The sequence below is a fragment of the Bufo bufo genome, chromosome 1 (assembly GCF_905171765.1).
Source record: "Bufo bufo chromosome 1, aBufBuf1.1, whole genome shotgun sequence".
Lineage (NCBI taxonomy): Eukaryota > Metazoa > Chordata > Amphibia > Anura > Bufonidae > Bufo > Bufo bufo.
This window is the reverse complement of record NC_053389.1, coordinates 518,817,945-518,836,115: the sequence shown is the minus strand read 5'-3', so window position 1 is coordinate 518,836,115 and position 18,171 is coordinate 518,817,945. Positions and strand designations below refer to the sequence as shown.

Genomic DNA, 18,171 nt, shown 5'->3' with positions numbered 1-18,171 from the left:
ACTGCTGCGCAAAACCTTCTCCAGCACATCCCAAAGATTCTCAATTGGGTTAAGGACTGGACTCTGTGGTGGCCAATCCATGTGTGAAAATTATGTCTCATGCTCCCTGAACCACTCTTTCCCAATTTGAGCCCGATGAATCATGGCATTGTCATCTTGGAATATGCCCGTGCCATCATGGAAGAAAAAATTAATTGATGGAATAACCTGGTCATTCAGTATGTTCAGGTAGTCAGCGGACCTCATTCTTGGAGCACAGACTGTTGCTGAACCTAGACCTGACCAACTGCAGCAACCCCAGATCATAGCACTGCCCCCACAGGCTTGTACAGTAGGCACTAGGCATGATCTGCCTCTCTTTTTACCATGATGCGCCCATCACTCTGGAACAGGGTAAATCTTGACTCATCAGACCACATGACCTTCTTCCATTGCTCCAGAGTCCAATCTTTATGCTCCCTAGCAAATTTAAGCCTTTTTTTCTGGTTTGCCTCACTGATTAGTGGTTTTCTTATGGCTACACAGCTGTTCAGTCCCAATCCCTTGAGTTCCCTTCGCATTGTGCGTGTGGAAATGCTCTTACTTTCACTATTAAACATAGCCCTGAGTTCTACTGTTGTTTTTCTTCGATTTGATTTCACCAAACGTTTAAATAACTTGTTGCCAGCTGAAAGATAATCGCCCATGCAGTAATTATCCAATAGGAGGCTCATAACTATTTGCTTAGTTAAATCCAGGTGGCGACTTTTTTTTTGGACAGGCAGTGTATGAAAATTCTGTGTTTTTTGTACTTCACAATCCATGTGTGAAAATTATGTCTCATGCTCCCTGAACCACTCTTTCACAATTTGAGCCCGATGAATCATGGCATTGTCATCTTGGAATATGCCCGTGCCATCATGGAAGAAAAAATTCATTGATGGAATAACCTGGTCATTCAGTATGTTCAGGTAGTCAGATGACCTCATTCTTGGAGCACAGACTGTTGCTGAACCTAGACCTGACCAACTGCAGCAACCCCAGATCATAGCACTGCCCCCACAGGCTTGTACTGTAGGCACTAGGCATGATGCGTGCATCACTTCATCTGCCTCTCTTTTTACCCTGATGCGCCCATCACTCTGGAACAGGGTAAATCTTGACTCATCAGACCACATGACCTTCTTCCATTGCTCCAGAGTCCAATCTTTATGCTCCCTAGCAAATTGAAGCCTTTTTTTCTGGTTTGCCTCACTGATTAGTGGTTTTCTTATGGCTACACAGCTGTTCAGTCCCAATCCCTTGAGTTCCCTTCGCATTGTGCATGTGGAAATGCTCTTACTTTCACTATTAAACATAGCCCTGAGTTCTACTGTTGTTTTTCTTCGATTTGATTTCACCAAACGTTTAAATAACTTGTTGCCAGCTGAAAGATAATCGCCCATGCAGTAATTATCCAATAGGAGGCTCATAACTATTTGCTTAGTTAAATCCAGGTGGCGACTTTTTTTTCGGACAGGCAGTGTATGTAAATTTGGTGTTTTTTGTACTTAATAACACATATATAGATTCTAATAATATAAACTTGAGGGCTCTCTCAAAGAACTATATAAAATGCATTTGGAATGTGTTCAGACCCTTTCACTTTTTTTTATGTTGTCCCCTTGTGCTGAAATAAAAAAAAAATCTAATTTTTGCTGTCATTCTGCACCCAATACCCCATAATGAGAAAGTGCAAACAGAATGTTCAAATTCTTTGCTACTTTTTTGAAATGGAAAAACTAAAATCTTGCATTGACATAAGTATTCAGACCTTTCACTCAGTACTTAATTGAAGCACCTTCTGCAGCAATTATAGCCTCCAGTCTTCTTGCGTATGATACTACAAGGTTTGAACACCTGGATTTGGTAATTTTCTGACATTCTACTCTGCAGATGCCCTCAAGCTCTGTCAGGTTGGATTGGAGTCATCAGTGGGCAGCTATTTTCAGGTCTCCCTAGAGATGGTTGATTGGGTTTAAGTTAGGGCTCTGACTTGGCCACTCAAGGACATTCACAGAGTTGTCCTAATCCTTTGTTGGATTGGCTGTGTGCTTGGGGTCATTGTCTTGTTGGAAGGTGAATCTTTGGCCCAGTCTGAGGTCAAGAGCAATCTGGATCAGGTTTTAATTAAGAATATTTCCATATTTTGCTTCATTGAGCTTTTCGGCAACCCTAACCGGTCCCCCTGGCCTAGCCACTAACAACACCCCCATAGCATGATGCTGCCACCACCATGCTTCACTGTAGTGATGGTATCAGGCAGGTGATGAGCAGTGCCTGGTTTCCTTCAGACATGACAGCGTTCGGGTGTCCGCCTGGCCGTGCGGAGCCAAACGCATCCGTCCAGACTTACAATGTAAGTCAATGGGGACAGATCCGTTTGAAGTTGACACAATATGGTGCAATTTTCAAATGGATGCGTCCCCCATTGACTTTCAATGCAAAGTCTGGACGGATCCGTCTGACTAACTTTCACACGGATACCATTGTTTGCATTATATGAGCGGATCCGTCTGTGCAGACACCAGACGGATCCGCTCCGAACGCAAGTGTGAAAGTAGCCTAAGTTTGGAGGGTTGGCCAGCTCTAGGAAGAGTTCTGGTTGTTAGAAACTTCTTTCATTTAATAATTATGAGGGCACTGTGCTCTAGGGAACTTTCAGTGCAGCAGAAATGTTTTTGTACTCTTCTCCAGATCTGTGCCTCCACACAATCATGTCTCCGAGCTCTACAGACAGTTCTTTCCTCCTCAGGGCTTGGTTTTTGCTCTGATATGCTTTGTGGTATTGAGTGCAGATAGATGGGGACAAAGCCAATTTATTTATTTTAGCACAAGGCTGCAACATAACAAAAAAGTGAAAGGGTCTGAAGACATTGTGAATGCATTGTGTATAATAGAACATATCTTCAGTAGGAAATAAGTCTGATTCTAAACTGTGGCACCATTTTAACATAGAAATACATGCTGTTCAGACAAGAGTAGATCATGGAGAGATGGTTGTAACTGTGAGTGGAGATTCCCACTATAATTACATCCAATTATGTCTTCATTTTTATTTTGTTTTACATTGTGTATTAAAGTATGTTGCCCTTTATTGTAAGTTCTTATAAAGACTTATTGTCTCAATGCAGGGGACTCATCAAGGAACGAAACAGAGAATAGGAGCAATTCTTTACGGAACCAAAAGAAGTATGACAAGTTTAATTATTGTATTTTTATCTGAACTATTGGGATTATAAGGAATAGTGGTGTACTAATGTTCCTTGGGTCTCACACAATGCATTGTGCACACACACAAAAAAAACAACACGGTTAAAAGAGTAATTTGTGAATTCATTCATAATAAATATACCCTAGTCGCATGTAAAAATTGCACACAATGTGAATATGTTCAGCGCTGTAAAATAACTATATTAAATGAAATTGTAAGTTTCTAATGTTAAAAGTCCTAATAAATTTGGTACATTTTTAACTCTCATACGGGCAAAAAAAAATGCACCTGCTATGAGCAGACATAGATTTGTGCCACACATTTGCACATTTTCTCCCTACTCTCGTGTACATCTCCTGGAAGAGCAGGAGATATATATAATGGATTGTACATCCCTATTACTTTTCCCATCTGACAAGTGAAGCAAAAGGTCACAAAAATAGTACAAATTTTGCAGAATTTCAATACTGGCAGGAAAAGATTGATGATTATGGGCCACAAATTGCTACTTTTCATCTTTCATATGTTTTAGTATTCAATCTTTAAATAAAAAAATACAAAAATGGACTTCAAAATATGCTATATATGTTGAAAAGTGGGTAGAAAATGATACTGTTTTCTCATCTCCATAGATCTCTGGGTGGTGATCATCCTAGATCTCTCCACATGGAGCAGAGGCTGTCAACCAGTTCTGATGATGAGACTGATCTTGTGAAAGAATTGCGCTCAATGTGTTCCAGCAAGTCAGAACCAGACATTACCAAGGTAATGAAAAGAATGGAAAAAAATGTCAAGGAGTCAATTAATGGGACTCAGTTGTAATGCCAGAGGCTGCTCATGGACAAGTAGGACACTGTTTCTGTAAAAACTGTCGATTATTCCTAATTTCAGACAACTTCATTAATTAAAGTTGTTTTTTTGTTGTGGCCCACAACATGGAGAATTCTGTGCATAATAATACCTTCCACTTTTATCCCGACAGATTGCAGACCTGGATAACTGTCTAGTGATTTTTAAAAATCCCTCAAATGACCAGAGTTCAACAACAGTTAACAAACAGTGCTATCAAAAGCCACATAAAGTAAGTAACACACATTGGGAAGATCCACTAATTAAAATACATCAGAATTCTGGCTCAGTTTTCTATAAAAACTGCTGTACCTGCTTGGTACCACATTAATGGGATTCATCATTTCCTTACGCCATGGATTTAACATTCAAAAGTGTCTTTATAAATGCCATTGTGACTACATTTAGTCGCAACTGGCATTTTTACACGCCCTTACCCGTTTCCAAATAGGCGCAGGGCCATCTGCCCAGGTATATTACACCATAAACTGGAGTAAATGTTGAATGAAATCTACACCAGCTATGAGCTGGAGTAGATTTCGTCATAACTTAAAAGCCTGCTCCGGCAGCACAGGGCCTATCGTGACTTGCACGTCAAGGGTAGATGTCTTAGCTAAAAGGGGTACATGCAGGACGTTGCACCATGTGCCAGAGTTATCATCCATCATCAGCCACGGAGATAAATCTGGAACATTGAAGACTGTCTAAGTATACAGTGTAAGGGCTCATGCACACGAGCATGTGTGTGTCCTGTGCCCGTGCTGTGGACTCCAAATTGCTGTCCGCAATGCACGGGTACCATCCGTGTGCACGCTGTTTGCAGATGCAGACCCTTTGCGGTGCGGAGGCACAGACCGAAATTCCACGGAAGGGCTTCGTAGTGCTTTGGGGGCATCCCATCCGCACCACTTCGTATCTTGAGTCAGTGGGTCTGCATCCATGAAACGGAGTGCACAGGGCCGGTTCCAGTATATAGCTGACCTGCTGTATGCAGGATGCAATATGGGCACAGGGCACACATGGTCCTGTGCATGAGCCCTTCGACAGTATTAGTAAATGTGATCATTGCTTCTAAGGTTGTGTTCACACATTGTAGTTATGATGCCGTTTTTTGCTTTGAACGAGGAATGGAGCCTAAAGGGAGAAGAGTATAAGTAATAGCATTATGTGTCTCTTTTTTTTTTTTTTTATCTATTCCCAAATTTTACTAAAAATGTATACTGAATATATCATACAGGTCCATATTTAGGGAACCAACCCACATACATTTATATGGTCTGTGTTTTTTCAGTAGCTTTTTTTATTCACATGCTTTTTTCCAGACAATTTTTTCCCTGGAGGAAAAAAGTTTGCAAAAACACCATAAAAAAAAAGCTATGTGTGAATTTATCCTTACCTTAGTACCTTACAAGTACCTTGCCTTACAACAAAAATCCAATACATTTTAGTCAAAAGTTTCATTGCATTTTTATAGATAACCTCCGAGTTTCTGTAATGTGGACCCTTTATTTGCGGCCAGTATTACATCCATGAAAAACAGAGGGGAAAAGTTATCACACCCACACTTAAAAAACGGGTGAGAAAGCGGGTGGAGTTCAGCCCATCATGGGAAATTTGGAACAAATTATTGCAACGTAGACGTTTCCCCACATAATAAATCTTCCTCTTAGTGATGACAAATAGTTGTGTGATTCATTTATCATTTTATGGAGTTACGTTATGGAGTATAGACAGGCCCGCTTCTGCCATGGTTTCTGTCCCCACTGTTCTGCCTTATAGGGCTCAGACTGCTGGGCCTGAGGCCTATGAGGAAGTAGAACTATGCAGGGGGTTGCAATTACATCACCACGACCTCCTGCACTAGGTCACAGGCAGGGTGATGGCGTGGTCACGAACTCCTGCATCAGGGATCAGGCATTCATGACTACATCATCATTGAGAATCTGGCACAGCAGAAGGGGGGGCTAAGGCGCCATTTGAACATTCGCCTCAGGCAGCTGAAAGGCTAGAATTGGCCCTGAGTGCTGAATCTGCTCCATTTGTGGAGGGGGCCTGCTGCATAATACAGCTGGCACCTGGCCTCAATGACTATGGCTATGTGGACAGAAAATTATGGCTCTTAGAAGATGGGGAAGGAAAAACGAAAATGAAAAATTAAGCAAATGCCATGTCCAAAAATTTTTTATGTATTAAAACAATGCAGTGTACACATATTTTATGGACAAATAACGGCTACTACACAAAAAATTTTAGTTTTTCAATTCATCATTTGTACCTCAAGATGATGCCTTTAACCCCTTAGGTACCGGGCCTATTTTTGGTTTTGCATTTTTGTTTTTTTCTCCCCACGTTCCAATAGCCATAACTTTTTTAAATTTCCCATTCATATAGCAATATGATAGCTTATTTTTTGCAGGATAAGTTGTTTTATTGGAAAATGGGAAAAACATTCTTTGTGGGGTTAAATTAAAAAAAATGCAATTCCACCAAGATTTTTGTGGTTTTGATATCATGGCATTCACTTTGTGCTAAAAATTACATGATGTCCTTATTCTGAGGCTCAATACGAATACAGCGATACCAAACTGGTATAGTTTTTTAGTTTGTTTTACTACTGCAGCAGCCCGCTCCATACATTCCCTCAACCACTGTTACATACGGGTACGTCCTGGTGGTTAAAGGGGTTAAAAAATATAACTCAAATATAACAAGCTCTCATACTGCCACGATAACACAAAATTCAATTACTGTGGATTTTCCAACCGCAACTGCTGGAAGTCTGTTCCAAGCATCTACTACTAATATTTTCTGATGTTGCTTCTGATCTTCCCCCTAATTTCAGATTGCGCCCCCTTGTTCTTGTGTTCACTTCCCTCCTGAACCTCTGTCCTCTATCCCAATTGAAAACATATACACACTGAGCCGAGTGTGTACGAATATGTACAGTCAGGAGAGCTTTTGGCCAGCACCTTAAAGGGACTGTGTCATCAGAAAATGATCTATTGTTCAAATCCTGTTTTTATGTTAAGCATATTTATTTATTTATTTTTTTGATATATATTTTTTTTTCTATGTCATATCTATATTTTTTTTAAACGTGTATAATCTTGCAATTTTTACACTAGCCACCGGGCCTAATATATGACACAATGGTCAAAAGGGGACCTCATTGGCTTCTATGGGAGATTTTTCTAGGCATACCCTGTGCAGAGGTCAGGAGGGAGTAGATAAGCTGTGATATCACTTACTGTGACTGGTGGATCCTGTGTTATCTATACAAAGGTGATATCTGTTATTGTAATTCTGCCTGTGATTATAATGAGACTAATGAAAAGTTACCTGCACAGAATTGGAAATCAGGACCTATTATTTGGCTTAGCGGCCAGTGTGAAAATTGCAGGATGATATACATTTTTGAAATATAGATAGCGACATGCAAAAATGTAAAAGAAAAAACTCACTAAAAATTCTAAAAATATGTTTAACATAAAAACATGATTTAAACCATGTAATTTGCTGATGACACATTCTGTTTAAGATTACATTCCTTATGTGAGTAGACCCTCAACAGCCACAATTATCATTGTGTATAATTTTCTTTCTTCTATTATAACTGAACTGTTAACTTGCCAGATGACTTTCTTTCCACAGAATGGAACTTGTCCTCTCAGCAACAGTCAGATGTCAGACTACAGTGACCCGAAGCCAAAACTAGAACCTGGCAGTACAAAAGTCAAATCTTTGCTTCCTATACCAAGAAGTAACAGAAGAAGCAGCAGTAATACAAGGCAAATTGCCCATTCTAAAGACTCGAAATAGGAATTCTGAAACCGGCTAACAGAAATTAATGCGTCTATTTAACTTATGATGTGCAGAAGCAACCTGAAATATATTGCATGGTTGTAATTAGGGATGAGCGAATCGACTTCGGATGAAACATTCAAAGTCGATTCGCATAAAACTTTGTTAGAATACTGTACAGGGCGAGTGCTCCGTACAGTATTAGAATGCATTGATTCAGATGAGCCAAAGTTTTTACTTTGCGAAGTCTCGTGAGACTTTGGGTAATAACTTCAGAATTCAATTTCTACGGTTAAAAATCTTTTACCAAACTCTGTTTTGGTTCTGGAACTGATCCCGAGTTTGGTAAAAGGTTTTTAACAGTAGAAATTAATTTCTAAAGTTATTACCCAAAGTCTCGCGAGACTTCGCAAAGTAAAAACTTTGGCTCATCTGAACCGATACATTATAATACTGTACGGAGCGCTCACTCCATACAGTATTCTAACAAAGTTTTATGCAAATATTCGCTCTTCCCTAGTTGCAATATATTGAAGTCTTGCCTAGCTATAACCAGATCACTATTTCTTGTATAAACTAATAGGATTGATGTACATAATACACACTTCCCACCCCTGTATTATAGATTGTAAATGGGACCCAGATATATGTATATAAGTTTCTAATGTGTTGATGTGAGTTGTTTCAGTGGCATATTCAAGTGTTGGGAAGCTCGACTATTTCATAAACTGATTATTATTGTTAATCTTATTTTTTAAGAAATGAACAAAAGGATTGTTTTGCCAAATGTATAAAGTGTTTATGACCAAGGTATTACAATAGACCACATGCAGAGGAACCTGGTTCCTGTGTTGTATTATGCACCGTTCTGCTTCACCTGAAATCTACATTTCCATCTATATCTATTTTTAATATTGACTTTCAGAACTCATAAACAAACCTAAGGCAGCGCGGCAATAACTACACCCACTGATTTTATCAATGCACCTTTTGACACAAGCCATAGACAAAATGTGGACTGTTTATTTTATTCAGCCTGAAGATCACACTTTGCATCGTGTGTAGAACATATATTGCTGTTTATTTTGTTTTTGCTTGCTCCTTTTACATTGTTGCTTTATTACTTCTGTAGAAAAAAATAATTCTTATTGCAATAAACTCAGTTTCCTGTCTTGTAGTGTTTGTAGTCCAAAAATGTAGTAAGTAGATCGGCTATGCCTTGTACTGAATCATAAGGTGCAAATAAATTGTTCCATTCATGCTATGACGTGGTTCTTCAAGGTCACTATTTATACTAATATGTGGCCACTTGAGCAAGTTAAATCACTAGCCCATTGTTCCTTCACTCCTTCATATGCTAATGAGTTATGGGATCATAACCGATCCAAAGGGATCCACAGTGTGAACAAAAATTCATGCTTTTATCAAAGTGGATGGAAGGTTATACAAACTGCTCAAAATAACTAGAATTTCCCTGTATACCTTGGAATAGAAGCTTGCCGTGGCTTCTTGAGCCACATAAATGGTGGAGGCTCCCAGTCTGTGTTATTCAACAAACAGGTTATGAAATACATCCATTGGTTAGAGACAAAAAATCCATGTGATGGTGCTTAGTAGGAAAGGGATGCAAATGAGCTGTTAACAAGGTGCTGGCTTATTTATTATCCAAGTCATGTCTCAAGGCTTAGTTAAAGAGTTGAACATTGACTTATAGGATAGCTCCCTTACATCTGGTGGCATTAGAGGCAGAGCTTGTTAAGAACTCATTTGCATCCCTTTCCTCCCAGAATTCCAGATGAGCATGTATGGCCTATAAGTCTCCTCACGCTGATTAAGGTGCTCTCTCCCTAAGGAGAGCTAGTACCCCCCAATGGTGCTTAGTACAAACCTTACACAAAACTTGTACATAGCATCATGGCCAAGACAAGACCTGGGTGGAATATCCAGTCATGTAGCAAACAACTTTTTCTTAACCTGAAAGGGAAATGCTTTACCTAAAGTGTGATCTGATCATCGGATGTTGAGTTTAACTTTGATTACAGTAAAATTAGGTCACTCTGCCAGTAGACTTATTTTGACCATATATGTTGTTACATCAGAGATTACAGTGGAAATAAGACTTGTGTCCACCATATTATTGCCCATTCCATTCTAGAGTCCTGTAAATGAATGTCCAAAGCAGATCCCTGCATTCTACACTGCTCAAAAAAATAAAGGGAACACTTAAACAACACAATGTAACTCCAAGTCAATCACACTTCTGTGAAATCAAACTGTCCACTTAGGAAGCAACACCGAGTGACAATCAATTTCACATGCTGTTGTGCAAATGGGATAGACAACAGGTGGAAATTATAGGCAATTAGCAAGACACCCCCAATAAAGGAGTGGTTCTGCAGGTGGTGACCTGACCACTTCTCAGTTCCTATGCTTCCTGGCTGATGTTTTGGTCCCTTTTGAATGCTGCCGGTGCTTTCACTCTAGTTGTAGCATGAGACGGAGTCTACAACCCACACAAGTGGCTCAGGTAGTGCAGCTTATCCAGGATGGCACATCAATGCGAGCTGTGGCAAGAAGGTTTGCTGTGTCTGTCAGCGTAGTGTCCAGAGCATGGAGGCGCTACCAGGAGACAGGCCAGTACATCAGGAGACGTGGAGGAGGCCGTAGGAGGGCAACAACCCAGCAGCAGGACCGCTACCTTCGCCTTTGTGCAAGGAGGAACAGGAGGAGCACTGCCAGAGCCCTGCAAAATGACCTCCAGCAGGCCACAAATGTGCATGTGTCTGCTCAAACGGTCAGAAACAGACTCCATGAGGGTGATATGAGGGCCCGACGTCCACAGGTGGGGGTTGTGCTTACAGCCCAACACCGTGCAGGACGTTTGGCATTTGCCAGAAAACACCAAGATTGGCAAATTCGCCACTGGCGCCCTGTGCTCTTCACAGATGAAAGCAGGTTCACACTGAGCACATGTGACAGACGTGACAGAGTCTGGAGACGCCGTGGAGAACGTTCTGCTGCCTGCAACATCCTCCAGCATGACCGGTTTGGCATTAGGTCAGTAATGGTGTGGGGTGGCATTTCTTTGGAGGGCCGCACAGACCTCCATGTGCTCGCCAGAGGTAGCTTGACTGCCATTAGGTACCTAGATGAGATCCTCAGACCCCTTGTGAGACCATATGCTGGTGCGGTTGGCCCTGGGTTCCTCCTAATGCAAGACAATGCTAGACCTCATGTGGCTGGAGTGTGTCAGCAGTTCCTGCAAGACGAAGGCATTGATGCTATGGACTGGCCCGCCCGTTCCCCAGACCTGAATCCAATTGAGCACATCTGGGACATCACGTCTCGCTCTATCCACCAACGTCACGTTGCACCACAGACTGTCCAGGAGTTGGCAGAAGCTTTAGTCCAGGTCTGCGAGGAGATCCCTCAGGAGACCGTCCGCCACCTCATCAGGAGCATGCACAGGTGTTGTAGGGAGGTCATACAGGCACGTGGAGGCCACACACACTACTGAGCCTCATTTTGACTTGTTTTAAGGACATTACATCAAAGTTGGATCAGCCTGTAGTGTGTTTTTCCACTTTCATTTTGAGGGTGACTCCAAATCCAGACCTCCATGGGTTAAAAAATTTGATTTCCATATTTTTTTTTGGTGTGATTTTGTTGTCAGCACATTCAACTATGTAAAGAACAAAGTATTTCAGAAGAATATTTAATTAATTCAGATCTAGGATGTGTTATTTTTGTGTTCCCTTTATTTTTTTGAGCAGTGTACAATGCATTTCCAGACATTGGGCATATCGTGCACTATATTTTATGTGTGTTGCATTTTGCCAAGTTTATATTGGTGTTAAAAGAAGTTTCCTCAACACTGAAACTTATTGCCCTATGTTTATGGGGACTTGTTTGACCCCAGAGAAGTACTTTATCTAAAACATTTCTTCTATTTCATTGCACAGCTTCTATGCTATATTAATTTGTTTGGCCAGTGCATTCCCTTAATGAAAACCATTTTTTCTCATTTATTGGGGTGACCGATATTACAAGCTCCAGGCACTCTTGGTTTCTTATTATTCTATGCTCAGATTTAGTTTAAAGGGAACCTGTCATAGTTTTTTAACCATAAGAATCATCGGCATCCTGAGATCCCCCACCCTAATCATCCTATTTATTTATTTTTTTAAACACCTCCAAGTGCTTCTTTTAATTTGACTTGATTCAACTTTATTGTCATTACACATGTATAAATACAGGGTAACGAAATGCAGTTTGCATCTAATCTGAAGTGCAAAGAGCAGCAAGTGCAATAGAAACATGTTATATACAGATAAGGGTAGTGTAGAAGGTAGGAATAGTTATGTACAGATTATGTACAAATAAGTTAAATATATAGGTGTTTATATTGCTATACAGAGAGCAAATGTACCGATGTACTATGGACAAATTTACAGATGTGCTGATACGTACATATATACAGATATGCCGATGTGCTGTTGTATACATACACTTACCTAAAGAATTATTAGGAACACCTGCTCTATTTCTCATTAATGCAATTATCTAGTCAACCAATCACATGGCAGTTGCTTCAATGCATTTAGGGGGGTGGTCCTGGTCAGGACAATCTCCTGAACTCCAAACTGAATGTCAGAATGGGAAAGAAAGGTGATTTAAGCAATTTTGAGCGTGGCATGGTTGTTGGTGCCAGACGGGCCAGTCTGAGTATTTCACAATCTGCTCAGTTACTGGGATTTTCACGCACAACCATTTCTAGGGTTTACAAAGAATGGTGTGAAAAGAGAAAAACATCCAGTATGCGGCAGTCCTGTGCGCAAAAATGCCTTGTGGATGCTAGAGGTCAGAGGAGAATGGGCCGACTGATTCAAGCTGATAGAAGAGCAACGTTGACTGAAATAACCACTCGTTACAACCGAGGTATGCAGCAAAGCATTTGTGAAGCCACAACACGCACAACCTTGAGGCGGATGGGCTACAACAGCAGAAGACCCCACCGGGTACCACTCACCTCCACTACAAATAGGAAAAAGCGGCTACAATTTGCACGAGCTTACCAAAATTGGACTGTTGAAGACTGGAAAAATGTTGCCTGGTCTGATGAGTCTCGATTTCTGTTGAGACATTCAAATGGTAGAGTCCGAATTTGGCGTAAACATAATGGGCCAGATTTATCATTAGCTCAGGTCAGAATAATGGAGTGAAAAAGTCCCAAACGCTAAAACTGCGCACAAATTTGCGACTTTTTTCTGCTCTGCACTATGCTCGCCAGTTTTCTGAAAGTGGGCGTGTCTTCTTATGTAAATGAATCTCTAGACAGATTTACTATTGGGACTATTTAAAAAAGTCGCAAAAAAGTCCCAATTTCACTCCAGTGAGGACCATGCTTATCTTATGAGACTTTTTAATAGAACATGCGACTTTTTCATAAAAACGTGCGACTTTTTCGTAAAGATGTGCGACTTTTGTAAAGCTGCTTACTGACGGATAAACTGCTACCGTCAAACCACATTTATTACAGTCTTAAAGGGCCGATCATAAATCTGACTTGGCTAAAACTGACTTTAGCCATATGTTAAAATGGAGTGAGCTGTCAGAGGAATGATAAATCTGGCCCAATGAGAACATGTATCCATCCTCTGATGGCTACTTCCAGCAGGATAATGCACCATGTCACAAAGCTCGAATCCTTTCAAATTGGTTTCTTGAACATGGCAATGAGTTCACTGTACTAAAATGGCCCCCACAGTCACCAGATCTCAACCCAATAGAGCATCTTTGGGATGTGGTGGAACGGGAGCTTCGTGCCCTGGATGTGCATCCCTCAAATCTCCATCAAGTGCAAGATGCTATCCTATCAATATGGGCCAACATTTCTAAAGAATGCTATCAGCACCTTGTTGAATCAATGCCACGTAGAATTAAGGCAGTTCTGAAGGCAAAAGGGGGTCCAACACCGTATTAGTATGGTGTTCCTAATAATTCTTTAGGTGAGTGTATATACAGATAGACTGTTCTATATTGCTATACAAATTGGCAAATATACAGATGTTCTATGAACAAGTATCCCAACTATAGCAAGTGTCCCAAACTATAGCAGTAACCAATGTGAACTTAGAGTGAATGTTGAGAATGAATGACAGTCATGATCATGGTCATTGGGAGGAGGAGTGTAGAGGGTTAAGTGAGTGTGGATGAGTTCAGTAGGATGGCAGCTGTGGGGAAGAAGCTGTTCCTAAACCTGCAGTTTTTAGTCTGAAGGGTCCTGTAGCGCCTTCTGGAGGGGAGGAGCTGGAAGAGTTTATTGGCAGGATGAGAGGAGTCCCTAAGAATGATGCGTGCCCGGCGTAGACATCTCTTCTTGTGAACATCCGCAAAGGCAGGAAGTGGAGTCCCTGTGATGCGTTGGGCGGTTTTCACCACCTGCTGCAGTGCTTTGCGGTCAGCAACAGAGCAATTCCCATACCAGACTGTGACACAGTTGGTCAGGATGCTCTTTATCGCACAGCGGTAGAAGTTACCCAGTATGCCAGCAGACAGGTGGTTTTTCTTCAGTGTCCTCAAGAAAAATGGGCGCTGATGTGCCTTCTTGACCAGGCTGGAGATGTTGGTTGACCAGGACAGATTCTCAGAGATGTGGGTCCCCAGGAACTTGAATTTGGAAACCTGGTCAACAGCCGTGCCATTTATGTGGATGTGGTCATGGGTGTTCTTCTTCTCCTTCCTGAAATTTACAATGAGCTATTTTGTCTTACTGGTATTCAGGAGCAGGTTATTGTCAGCACACCACACAGCTAGGTGCTTTACCTCCTCCCTGTAGTCAGACTCATCGTTGTCACTGATGATACCGATCACTGTGGTGTCATCTGCAAACTTGATGATGGAGTTGGATCCATACCTAGGCCTGCAGTCATAGGTGAAAAGGGAGTAGAAGAACGGGCTCAGCACACAGAGCTGTTGAGTGTGATGGTGGTGGAGCAGTTATTTCCTGATCTAACATGCTGTGGTTTGTTGGTTAGAAAGTCCATGATCCAGTTACAGATAGGGTTGCTGATTCCAAGATCCACAAGTTTAGTGATCAACTTGGAGGGAATGACTGTATTGAAGGCTGAGCTGAAGTCAACAAACAGCATTCTTGCATAAATATTCTTGTTGTTCAGGTGTGAGAGTGTTTACAGTCCACTTTTGCTTTTTTCAAGTAACGTAAATTAAATGCTTACCTCATCACTTTCCATTCCTAACCATACTTGCCGTTACATGAGTGACAGAATCTAAAGATCCTACCCTCCTCCTGAATTCACGTCCCAAATCCCGCACATGTGCAGAACCAGTCACCTCACTCCTCATCTCACACTGATCATATAATGTATGCTGCGCAGGTGGAGAGGAGCAATTGTAGAGGGTGTGTCTTATTCGTTTGTGGGCATGGCTGCACTCATCTCGGAAACATGGAGAAGACAGGACTCATCTAAGGTGCATTTACATATACAGTATGGCAGGAACATTTATTTTAGGTTTGTCTCTTAACTGATAGTTGGTTCAGAATTGATTTTAATATCATTATTAATGTGTTAAAAAGTATTTATAGAAAAGTGAGTGGATAAATAGGCTTAGAAAGTGATGACAGGTTTCCTTTAAAACTTTAAACAAAGTGTACTTTGTGTGCTGCAATAATGTACGTGTCTGGAACCTAGCCTTTATTTTAAGGCCTCTCCAGAAAATCAAGTTTAGATAATCTCCATGTGACCTCTTATAAATTAATGGAATGACTGTGACAGTGTTTGCTATGGTTGTATGCTAATAATAATGTTTACTTTATTCTTTTATAATCCTGCCTGCTTACTAAAGGAAAATCATTGTGTTGACCTTCTACAAAAGGTGGCAGTTCACAGAGCCTACAGAATCCAATGGCTTCTAGCATTGTCACTGATCTTTTTCTTAAAGAGGCACTCTCATCATTTCTTTGCCTCTCCTGTGTTTGTAGATGTGCTGGTATACATATTAATTTACTGATGTGTTTTCAGCCTCTGTTACTTTTGGCAGTTATATCATGGGCCCCCTGAATGAGACTCACTGGATCCCACAGCATCTCTTCAATGAACAGAAATTCAGTTTGTCCATTCATATGGGACTAACATCAAGATTTTCATAGGAATGAATAGAGAAACTGACCTCCTGTGCACTACACAAGATACTTAGATTAGTTCACTAGCACTTTAATGTTTTGAACCAAATAAGCTTGACAGTGGGTAGCTAATGATGGGATTGGTATAGATGAGAGGTATATTAACTGGGCAGCAGAGATGACAATGGACTCAAGGGGTACAAAGGAACTAAATGGTGGTCCACAGAAAAGGATGTTGCAGTAGTCTCAGCGGAAAATTATGAGAGCATGCACAAGCCTTTTTTGACTGAAGTTGCAGAAGGAGCAGATTTGAAAAATGTTTTTTTTTACTTTGAGGTGGCAGGAAGCGGTAAGGCCTTGGATGTGTGCAGTAAAAGACAGGGCAAAAGTAAAGGTTATCCAAAGACATTAGATGAGAATGGGGAAATTGTGGACCCATTAACTGTGATTCTACTCTGGTGGGAGAATTGAGCGACATGAAGAAATTGATGGTAGATCACCAGAATAATTTTCTCTGGTAGGTCCAAGGTCCCAATACTGCAACATTGTAGGTTGCATAATGATACTTACTTTTAGCAAAATAGGCATTGACAACATTAGTTGTAGCATTTATATGAATCTCTGTAACACCCTAGTGGAATTAAATAGTAAATGGAGTCAATTGGAGAGCTGTCTGATATGTAGTCATTGTGAATATTTTGCTCCTGGAAAGCTTTAATTGCTATGCTCAAATAATTACAGAGGTCACTACAAAGGGTGAATGGGCACCAATATGATCAAAAAAGCGTAGTTAGTGTTTGTCAGTGACATCATTATGGTGTTTCCATGACAATGCCCAAGACAAGGTACAAAGCCAGTGTTAGACAGTGCACACCTGGTGGCCCATAGACGCTTAGCCTCTGGCCACAGGACAGCATATGTAGACAGCACATCAAAGTGTATGACAAGGAAGAAGGGCAGCAGAGTGCACGCTATTAGTCTCTGATCCCAGATGGTAACATTTGTAATGATCAAGGATTTTTTTTTTTTGATGAGCACCACCATCAGAAGTAAAAGGAATTTCCCATTGTACCAATTTGCTACTTACTCATTTGCTAAAAACAGGAGACAAGATACAATGAATGTAATATGGTGTCTACAGGTTAGCCTCATAAACCTAAACCAAGGTTCTTTTGGGAAACAAAACCAAACTCTCTGGCATTTGGTTTTGTATAAATGTTCAGAAAGTATACAAAAAATTGTATTCCTGCCTTTTCCATTTGTTTCCTAAACTAACTAACAATCCTCACCAACAACTAATATTTGGGGAGATGTACTAATAACAATGTGGCAGAATTTCAGAGGCAGAGCTTAGCGGAAAAGGGGTGTGTTTTCATATTAAAGGGTGAATAAAAGTGGCCTAAATGTGTCATTCTGCACCAAAAAATGCACCGCAATTAAGACTAGACAGTCTGTAGGTGCTTAATATTTACCATACAGCATCAGTCACTAAAAAATCTGCAAGGTTTAAAGGTAATCTGTCATCAGTTTTATGGTGTCCTAAGGGCAGCATAAATTAATGACAGATCTCCTCAGGAAAATGCTGGGTCAATTTCTTTAATTGACCCAGACGTTTTGCTAAAATCTTGTATTGAACAGCTCCAGTGCATGCCAATTATTAAATGTTGGCTGATGTGCTGCAGCAGAATTGATTAAAGGACCACCATCAAAAAAAGTACACAAAGTAATGTCTCTTTATTAACACAATGCTTTGAAATGTCCATAAATAGCAAATATACATATAACAATGACATTCTTGAAAGGCAGTGTTTAAACTGAATATAGATCATAAATTCCCATAATTGGCAAACTGAAGAATAATTTGGCAGTAGTTACAATTCTAATACTAGCAACTATCTATTTAAAATCAAAGCAATGATTCATGTTTAATTGTACGTTAAATGAAGAACACAACCAAAAAATAGAACATAAAAAATTGAGCATCTAAATCATGGCATAATTTGAGTAGAATACACTTTACTTCACCAAAATATATTATTTGACATAGTGCACTATTGAATCATTTAAATATATTAAGAAACATTAAAAAAAATATTGAAATAAATACTAGATTGTAGAGAAAACGTGTTGCAACCTGCAAAATTGT

The 18,171-nt window shown here is 40.4% G+C and overlaps 1 protein-coding gene across 1 annotated transcript in view; it reads left to right on the top strand.

Moving 5' to 3' along the window:
- CTTNBP2 (cortactin binding protein 2) overlaps nucleotides 1-9,124 on the top strand; it is a 164,589-nt gene extending 155,465 nt beyond the window's left edge. Inside the window, exons 20-23 of the mRNA XM_040411467.1 lie at nucleotides 3,153-3,210; nucleotides 3,865-3,997; nucleotides 4,215-4,313; nucleotides 7,733-9,124. Coding sequence (XP_040267401.1) covers nucleotides 3,153-3,210; nucleotides 3,865-3,997; nucleotides 4,215-4,313; nucleotides 7,733-7,900 — 458 coding nt within the window. The 3' untranslated portion in view covers nucleotides 7,901-9,124. The remainder of the gene's footprint in view (nucleotides 1-3,152; nucleotides 3,211-3,864; nucleotides 3,998-4,214; nucleotides 4,314-7,732) is intronic.
- Nucleotides 9,125-18,171: the final 9,047 nt, after the last annotated feature.